Source organism: Triticum dicoccoides, chromosome 6A (assembly GCF_002162155.2).
Source record: "Triticum dicoccoides isolate Atlit2015 ecotype Zavitan chromosome 6A, WEW_v2.0, whole genome shotgun sequence".
In the NCBI taxonomy this organism is placed as follows: Eukaryota; Viridiplantae; Streptophyta; class Magnoliopsida; order Poales; family Poaceae; genus Triticum; species Triticum dicoccoides.
The window spans coordinates 608,806,016-608,816,191 of NC_041390.1; the positions used below are offsets into that span (position 1 = coordinate 608,806,016).

Consider the following 10,176-nt stretch of genomic DNA (forward strand, 5'->3'; position numbering starts at 1 on the left):
TTAGATTAGTTGAGCGCAGGCATGCATTACGTGAGTCAGTCAGCTCGAGAGTCGCGCCATTGAAGGCTCGATGGTGGAGTCCCTAGACGGCCGTTTTTAGTCCTTTGCAATCTTGTTCGTGTTCACATGGATGTAAAACTTTTTGCATTCACCGTCCTTCCTCTGTGTTAGTACTATAAGACGAAGAGTCCTGGTGCTTGAACTTCCGGTGTGATCGTAAGCGCTGTTTGCCTGTGTGTCCTCACTGTGATCCTTCCTGGCCATATATGGTTTGATCTTGGACTTCTCCTCGGACGCACACCGGCCGGCCGTCCTCCGTTGATTGGTTCGTCTGCTGCTGCAGCTCTCTCTTCCCCCGGCCCAGCCCCGGTTGGTTCATGTCATCTTCCACTTTTTGATCTGCAGGAGAAGATAAACTCGTCTTGTGAAAGATGCATACTGCGGGATGAACATCACTACAGTCTACAGGAATCAGGATGATGAGAACAAACATTTCTTGGTGCCTATGATGGGTGATTTCAAACACGATATGGTAAGTAATACCTATTGTTAGACGCAGTCCAACTCCGATTCTTTATGTTTTGTTCTGGAGATCCTTGATGTCTCTACTTAATTTCTACTACTACTACTACTTCTAATTCTGCCTAGTATATAGTAGTCAATAACTAAGGGCGAGAACTCACATACTGTTCCATACTTCATGTACTACAAATTTGCAACTTTTTGTCTATTTAAGTTTTAGATTTGGCGCTCAAATTGGCGCCACCTGGCACAAGCATCATCACCATTGCACATTTAGCTACGTCTTTTGGCTTGCACAAATTTCCTTCAAACATTCCCGTTGCAAAACAGGGGGATCCGATCCACACCCACTTTCCTTGTTTTGGTGTGCTTTTAGTATTTTTATTTTGAGTGTCTTTATGTGGATCTATCCTCTTACATATCTATTTCTTGAATTTCTTTCTGCAGATAATCCCAGAAGAATTTGTCGGACGTCTCAAAGGGGAGATCCCGGATGAGATCAGGCTAGAAACCAGAAATGGTTATAGTTACACAATCAATGTTGCCAAGTACCAAGAGAAGCGTGTTTTTACTATGGGTTGGGAACAATTTGTTGGAAACTTCAATCTAGAGATTGGTGATTCCTTACTATTCACAAGCAATGGAAACTCCCTGTTTAGCATCATAATCTTTGATAAGCATGGCCGTGAGGAAGCATCATCGGTCGTTATTGATCCTTTTCTACCTCAAGTCCAAGAAAGACGCAACCAGGCACATGAAAGCGGGTGAAGTACTAGCCTTTATCATACATGATTTTCTTTCATATATAGGACCGGACCAAATTTCACACCAAATGGTCTTTGCACTGCAGGTCTGCTAAAAGAATGGATGCTCTTTGTGGAAGGTGCAAAAGCTGGGATGAATATCACTATATGAACTTGGATGATGAAAAAAAATACTTGTTGAAGCGCATTATGGGTGATTTTCAAGATGAGATGGTAATTTATATTCTCATGTGTGTAGCTGTGTTTTGCTTTAGAGACATACACATCATGCATAGTTTGATACAAATGTACATCCTGTTTACAAACTGCCCTTGCAAACAAGCAATAGTCTTCTAAAACTTTTTTCTGCAGATCATCGCGAAAGAATTTGTTCAGCGTTTGAAGGGAGAGATGCCAGAAGAGATTAAACTAGAAACAAAAAATGGATGTAGTTACATAATTAAGGTTGCCAGAAACCAAGAACAGCAGCTTGTGCTTACAACGGGATGGGGACCTTCGTCGAGAAGTTCAGCCTACAGATGGGTGACAGCATAATCTTCAGATACAAGGGGAACTCTCAGTTCAATGTCATGATCTTTGACCGGCGTGGCTGCGAGAAAGCTCTATCCGTCGTCAATCCATTCCCGCCCCGCGCGCTCGAAAGGCGCACCGGTGTTGCTGCTGAAACCGTGAACGAACATTCTTCTGGTCATCATCAGACCGTGGAAACGCCGCGTACTGAAGCCGCCGCTGACCTCCTTCTTTTTCTTCGTGAGCCGATGCAAACTGCTAAAACCATGGACCGCTCTCCTCAGCTCATGCTAACGCCGTCGCCTACTCAGTTTCATGTTGATCATCATCATCATCAGGCCATGCAAATGCAATCACCTGCTCAGGCCGTGAGCCATTCTCAGGTTCATCCGCATCTTCCCACAGAGACTACTGAAGTCGGGAGCTGCTCCCATGTTGATCCCCAGAGCATGGCAATGCAGCCCCCCGGCTTCGAGAGAACTATGAACTGTTTGCAGATGCAGCCACCACCAACTTTGGAAACACATACAGAGCCTCAGTCGGTTGAGTCAAGTCAGGGTAACAGGACAGTGCAGAATAGTTCTTCCTCTGAATCATTAGCTGGTATGATAAGAGTACAAAACATATTCCCTCCCTTGTAAAAAAGAACACACGCACATCAATTTTTTGCAGCTATAGTATTTACTAGTTTTTTTGTACTTGCACAGGAGAAGGAGATGGCTTGTCAGCAGCTTCTTTCTCCTCAGAAGATCATGTCCAGAATGCACACAGTTACAGGCGTGCTTCTAGAAAAAAAAGCCAATCTAACCTCAGCTCAGAAGCAGCAGTTAAAAGGATGGATATATTACCACGAGTAAAACCAGACTAACCTCTGCTCAGGAGCAGCAGGTGAAGGAGAAGGTCCAGTCTATCCGCTCAGACAGCGGAGGGGAAGACTCAGACATACCCATCTTTGTTGCTTTGATGGTCAAGACCAACGTTCATAAAGGATTCATCCTGGTGAGTCGCTCCCCTCCTATTTTCTTTTAACGTTTAAGTCTGTTGAAACTTGCTTCTCTTTATTGATTAAAACACTACAGTATTCTTGATCATGATGTATAGTATTCATTACCGGTCATACCTCAGTTTACACACGTTTTTTTTTTCAAAAAGGGGGGACTCCCTGGCCTCACACGTGATATTAATTTGCTGGTCACCTATTAACTCTTGTTGTAATCTGTAATAGACTGTCCCTGACAAGTATGCCGAGCAATATCTCGGAGATGAGCAAGTCGTCTGCTTCCAACTACTTGGGTAAAAATGGAAGGCGAAGTTTAGCAGTTCGTGTGAGGATTATCGAGTTGTAGCTGGATGGAAGAAATTTGTCGAAGACAATGATCTGAAGATGGATGATATCTGCCTTTTTGAGCTGTTGACCAACCAAAGGAGCACCATGGAAGTCCATATTATCCGTGCAAAAAATGGCAATTGATTGACATGCCATACTGCCATCTTACCGAGTTCCCTATCCCTAAACCCTAAAGCAAGTACATTTTTGGTCATGGTGGTACTTCTTTCATGTTGGCTAGTAGAGTCCTGGACTTCTCGTTGTTTTGATCAGATGATTCTCCTGTGTTGAATTAGTGATGTTGGTGTGTCACAGTGAATATTGGTTTGAAGCGTCTTGTTGAATTACTAAAACTCATGTTTGATCCATGTTGAGTTAGTTCATGGGCTCTACCAGACTTGCCTCTTGTTGCTATGACTGTTTCTTGCTACATTGGTGGTAGAAAATAACTGCAAAGATTGAGAGCATCATGTGGTAACAGAAGAATTGGAAGTATTATGATTTATTCATGTAGTGATGTGATTCATGGATTTATGCACCTCCAAAAATCCATGTGTATTCATTTATGTACACACCTTATATACAAAAAATTAGGCCCAAAAGAGGTGGCCCTTATCATTCCCTTTATTGAGAGGCTTAAGCCAAAACGGCCGACTCCTATTCAGCTAACGCCGATTAGAACGACCACATACTTTTAAAAAAAGGACCATAGTGCGCAAGCTAGAACTTAAGTGCAGTAACAAGTGTTACCATACGAGCAATTTCAGACATTGCATATATCCCCTAAAGCAAAAGCTAGAACTTAAGTGTGCGAAAGACATGACATTTATAACAACTGAAGAAAGATGTAACAATTGTTGCGTTCCACATTACACATGCCAACTGAGCATGACATGGGGAGGCGAAACATCATGGCGTTGTGCATTCCAGTTAACAATGAGGGACGACGCCATTCCATAGTCAATACACATCAGGGCTACAGGAGTTGAATGATCTGTCAGGATCCTAGGTACGCAGAAAGGAAGCTTCCATGGACTGCGGAATACTAGCTGTATCAAATCTGAAGCTTCTGAAGCTTTTGCCAGGGCGGTTGTCGATGTGCTGCATGTCAGATCCTGCTCTAGTAATAACAGGGTTCTCGACAGGCACGAAAACACCCGAGGGATTCTTCGCTTTCCACACAGTACCTGTGCAGTGATGTTACCACAGATGTTATCAAAAGGTTCACAAGCATGTAAGAAAGGAGTACATGTCCCAACAGGTGCAACATGGGTATATATCGAATACGAAATGTTGCTCCCGAATATAATTCTCCGGGCTCGAGCATGTTATATATTTTTGTATTAGCTAGCATTTTGTTCACTTTTAAAAGACATCTTGGATCGAGTTTCGACTTGAGAGAACATGATTTGGTAAATTGAAGCAAAACAGTTAACACAGAATTAGTTCGTGACTACTCAGGAATGTTTTTATCTTAGCCAATGACCACAATGGGCATAAGAGGGAGCAGAAGAAACCTCTAGCGGATGTATCTGACTTCTGATATACTGGGCCGATGTGTCCCTGTCCATGCTTTTAGATCCCTGGGACACAAGATAAACTGTAAGGCGCCAAATAATGTGGAACCACCAAAATAAATTTAGACCCCTGAGACACAAGAACTCGAACATGCTAAGATTTTAACAACCACCATGGGAGTAATGCTTATAAACAACTTCTGCACAAAGGAACATACAAAAAAAGTGTAGAGAAGTACTGACGACAATGGCAGGGAAGACTCTGACATTCCCATCTTTATTGCTTTGATGGGGAAGACCAATGTTCATAAAGGATTCATCCTGGTGAGTGGCTCCCTCCATATTTTGTTGTATCTTCGATCATGAACGTTTAAGTCTGTTGAAACTTACGTACTTCTCTTTATTGATGAAAACACTACAGTATTCTTGATCAGGATTTATGCATTCATAACCAGTCATACCTCAGTTTACACACACACACACACACACAATATTAATGTGTTGAAATCTGGAATAGATTGTCCCCGAGCAATATCTTGGAGATGAGCGAGTCGTCCATTTCCAGCTACTTGGGAAGAAATGGAAGGGGAAGTTTAGCAGTTCACGTGAGAATTATCGAGTTGTAAGTGGATGGAAGAAGTTTGTCAAAGACAATGATCTGAAGATGGACGATATCTGCCCCTTTGAGCTGTTGACCAACAAAAGGAGCGCCATGGAAGTCCATATTGTCCGTCCAAATAATGGCAATTGATTGATATGCCATACTGCCATCTTACCGAGTTCCCTATCCCTAAACCCTATAGCAAGTACATTTTCGGTCATGGTGGTACTTCTTTCGTGTTGGCTAGTAGAGTTCTGGACTCCTTGTTCTTTTGATCAGACAATGCCTACTTCACCTGCGTAATGCTGCAAGTTATTAGCAAACTTGTGTTCGATTCAATGTTGAATTAGTGATATCGGTGTGTTGCGGTGAATGCTGATTTGAAGCCTTCTTGTTGAATTACTAAAACCTATGTTTGATCCATGTTGAGTTAGTTCATGGGTGCTACAAGACTTGCCTCTTGTTGCTACAACTTTTTTGTTGTCGTACTTTTCACTGTTTCTTGCTGCATTTGTGATAGGAAATAGCTGCAAAGAAAGCTCATCATGTGGTAACAGAAGAACTGCAAGTGTTATGATTTATTCCTGTAATGATGTGATTCATTGATTTATGTACTGCTAGCTCCAAAAATCAATGTGTTTTCACCTATGCCGTTCCTGCAGTTCACTTGTATGTATTCCTATGTTTGTTACAAGGAGAGTGGCACAAGAGAGGTGACGTTGCAAGAGAATATGATAGCTGTGTACGTACACCTTAACCAAATAGGCTCAAAAAAGAACTGGTCCTTAAGCCATTTGTGCAGAGGCTTGTAATAAGCCAAAAAAGGACTGTCTTATTCAGCATCCGACCGATTAGAAAGCTGGTTAATATATGACCCACATGCTAAGAAAAGGGCCATAGCACACATGAATTCTTCCTGCACTAGCCAGTGTTACCATGCAAACAATTTCAGACACATATATTCCCTAAAGCAAAAGCGAGAACTTAAGTGTACGAAAGACATGATGACGTTATAACAACTCAAGAAAGATGTGACAATTGTTGTGTTCTAGATTACAGATACCAACAGAAGAGGAGATGGGGAAGACGAAATGCCGTGGCGTCAAGGATTCCAGTTAACAATGAGGGACAACGGCTTTCCATAGTCTATACACATCAGGGGTACAGGAGTTGATGATCTGTGAGGATCCTAGGTATGCAGAAAGGAAGCTTCCATGGACTGCAGGATACTGGCCGTATCGAATCTGAAGCTTCTGAAGCTTTTGCCAGGGCGGTTGTCGACGTGCTGCGTGCCAGATCCTGCTCTAGTAATTACAGGGTTCTGTGTGTCAGATCCTGCTCTAGTAATAACAGGGTTCTCGACAGGCACAAAGACACCCGAGGGATTCTTCGCTTTCCACACAGTACCTGCACAGTGATGTTACTGTAGATGTTACCTCAGGGTTCACAACAATGTAAGAGAGCAGTACATGTCACAACAGGTTCACCATGGGTATATATCAAGCACCACAAGTTGCTCGTGAATATAGTATTGCCCTCGAATATGTTATACTGTGTATTAGCTTTGGTTCACTTTGGAAAGACATCTGTGGATTCACTTTAGACTTTAGAGAACAGGGCTTGGTAAATTTGAAGCAAAACAGTTAATACAGAATTAATTCGTGGGTACTCAGGAATGTCTTTATCTAGGCCAATGACCACAATGGGCATAAGAGGGAGCAGAAGAAACCTCTAGCAGATGTATCTGACTTCTGATATACTTGGGACCGATGTGTGCCTATCCATGATTTTAGACCCCTGGGACAAGCAAAACCGTAAGGCGCCAAATAATGTGGAACCAACAAAATACATTTAAGAAGCAGAACCAATAGAACATGCTAAGAGTTTAACAGCCACCATGGGAGCAATGCATATAACAACTTCTGCACAAAGGAAGATATAAAGAATAGTGTAAAGAAGTACTGACATCAAAAATGGTGCAACCATATAAAGCTTCATCCCATTCACTCCACGAGATATTGCATCATCGCTAGCAGGTAGAAGATCATCAATTCTGTGCCATGAGATCTCCTGCCATATTCGCAGAGAGAAAAGGTTAGCAGTGGCCATTTCACTCATTTACCAAAAAAAAAGGTTTAAAGAAGAGAGAGAATAGTAAATAAAAACCAAACAATGCAAATACAATAGCTTTGAAGCTCGAGCAAACACAAAAATTACTAACACAACGCTATATCTAAGATAGCATACGGGGTAATAAGAAATTTGCAAGCAGTTTGGTCATGTGGTAATGTTCAAACCAAGGAAATAAGAACATGTGGGGATGCAATGTGCTGATTAGAAAAACATGTGTGAAATTGCAAAGAGTCTGGGCATGTGTCAGCGGTTACAAAAATAGTAACACTTATCTACACAGTGCCACTTCTCAGCTGGGATGCATTGTTGCAAAACATCAGGACCATTCAATTACAATATGTTATTCAGAAAGGAGAAACTATTACTACATATACAGTACTAACAACAATTGAAGACTACCGATCAAGGAACCATGACATGCATACCAATACCATGCCATATCTTCATAACATGATGTTGATAGGTGCGGAAAAAAATGTTTTACCGAATAGAAAGATGAGGAAAGATTTGAGAATTTGCATACACTGATTTCTTTCTTAGTTTGAGGAGCAAAAACAGTATCTTCCTTAACACCCGTAATAATATAGAGTCGAACTCTCTGTTGTCCAATTGAAACTTCAATGTGGTCATCCATTTTCAACAGCTTAGAAACATCACACCCAGTCTCCTCCAGAACCTGCATAGTTATGCAAATAAATGTCACTTAGGTAAAATTGGTTATGAAATGAAAAGCCGCGAAGTGTAAAACATGGACAGGACGAGCTCGTAATTGGACAAAAGAAAAAATATGACTTCAGATCTTCAAGTAATTTATGCAGAGAACTAATGGGCATAAATACAGCTAATTGGTGCTAAATTGCCTCATTCTCGGTCGAGGAAAACAGTATAGACGACTAGAGAGCTTGATATCCCACCTAGCAAAGAACACATCTAAGAATGAAATAATAGCTGAAACATGAGACTTTTATTTCTGTAAATATGCTACAAATTGGGGATTCACTTGTTATCTTTGACATTGTGACAGTGACACATTGCCAAAAGGAAAATTGATGTGGTCCATTTTTGGCATAAGAAGACGCCCATATGTAGAGAACGGATGCAGGCGTTAACTCAAGAATGCGATGAGTTGGGGTGCATAGAATATCTAGGGCTTTGAAATTTGAATTGTTAGGAAACTAACCTGTAAAAAAAAAAGAACTTCCATGTTCAGCAAACCAGAAAATAACTGCCCAGCAATATCAACAAATAGTATTGCTTCCCTACAAGCGCAGAATGTTTGATGGAAACTGTAAAGCGCAGCGTGGATCAAGCCCAGAAATTTACTTCTCTAACTGCACAAGTATGATCCTCTTCATCTTTGCTCCTCTTTCCACGGGGGAAACTCCAGCTGGCACTAGACTTCCATCCTTTCACAAGTAAGCACTGCAGAGAAAAAGGGAGAAGTCAGCAAACCTTGAGATTCAACAAAATTCCTGAGGAAATTGAGGGCTATTGCATAACATAGTGTGAAACTATATGCAAATTGAGAAAATTAAGTGATTCGTCTATAAGAGGCTAACAGGTAGCACATGCTAGGATTTAAATTGCATCCTTTCGAGCAGGGCAACTGATATCAGACGCGCTGCTTATCTCCAAATTCCAATCTTTAGCACATCTGTTGATGTTCCGACCTAGCAGCCTGCTCCTACTTCCTAAACCACATCTAGGGATGCAGTAACATGCTCTCGGATGGGCATAAAAGACAGAGTGAACAAAGAATTACCCTGTCATAGTTGTCATCGAGGATGATGGCGCCGGAGACGGGGACCCGGAACTTGTAGTGCGTGAAGTCCTTGTAGATGTCGTCGAGGTGCGCGCGGTAGGGCCTGAGAGCGGCGCAGCTGTTGAACACTGCACACACAAGGACGACGGCGACCAGGACGGCGACAATGTCGGAGTCAGCGACGAATCCGCCAAGAATCATCATCCTCGACGGGGCTCAGAGTCCCGGACCGTGACGAGATAGGAGTAGATTTAAAGGGGAAAGGGGCGATCTTTATCTTTACTTAGGGAGGTGAAGTCCTTGAAGGAGAGGGACTTGAGGGAGGGGTTGTGCTCCACGGAGTTGTCCTCGTAGAACCAGTGCGCCTGCTCCAGCAGGAACAGGATCCGCTCGAACGACTCCAGGTCCTCCTTGGGCACGTTCAGCACGAACCGGCTGCGGCACGAGATTGGATTGGATTGGATTCGATTTGGGTCGGATGGAGTTGCGGAGATGGGGATCGGGGGATGGGTTAGGGCTACGCACCTGCAGAGATCGTCGAGGAGCTCCTGCGGCGGCAGCTGCCCCCGCGATGAGGACCGGTTCAGTCCCCCGCCGCCCGCCATCGCCATCCACCGCTCGCCCGCCCCTCTCTGGCTCCGGTCTCCTCACTGTAGGCCGGACTCGAGCAGGGGGGCAGTGGAGTATGGGAGCTGTGACTCAAGCCGGAAAGCGTATTACATGCTTTACGTAAATCAAAACTTCATTGCTGCACAAACTATGTGCCATGTTATTTTTTCGAGTCAATTACACCGATGGTGCTAGAACTTGGCGTAAACGGTCACTTTAGTGCTAGAACATGCAGGATACATTAAAGTGGCGCAAAAACTTAGCTTGGACGTGCAAATACAGTGCAAATCTTGTTTGTATATGACCGCAACGCTGATGAGGCATGACATCATGGCATAGGGCCCGCTGTAAGTGACTGCATAGTGAAGGCCAGGCATGTGGCGTGCTCCTTTTATAGAAACGCCCTCGAATTTTTTTTATTTTCTCATGAA

The 10,176-nt window shown here is 43.0% G+C and overlaps 1 protein-coding gene and 1 pseudogene across 1 annotated transcript; one reads left to right on the forward strand and one right to left on the reverse strand.

The window, feature by feature from the left end:
* Positions 1 to 445: 445 nt before the first annotated feature.
* LOC119316110 lies at positions 446 to 3,142 on the forward strand (annotated as a pseudogene).
* A 3,065-nt stretch (positions 3,143 to 6,207) lies between these two features.
* LOC119318421 (mRNA-decapping enzyme subunit 2-like) lies at positions 6,208 to 9,823 on the reverse strand. The gene is made up of 8 exons (XM_037592977.1): positions 9,662 to 9,823; positions 9,420 to 9,571; positions 9,137 to 9,264; positions 8,698 to 8,796; positions 7,898 to 8,050; positions 7,208 to 7,311; positions 6,971 to 7,038; positions 6,208 to 6,648 (listed from the first exon to the last, which is right to left on the reverse strand). The coding sequence occupies exons 1-8, from the start codon at positions 9,745 to 9,747 to the stop codon at positions 6,431 to 6,433; spliced, it is 1,008 nt and encodes a 335-aa protein (XP_037448874.1). The 5' UTR covers positions 9,748 to 9,823; the 3' UTR covers positions 6,208 to 6,430.
* Positions 9,824 to 10,176: the final 353 nt, after the last annotated feature.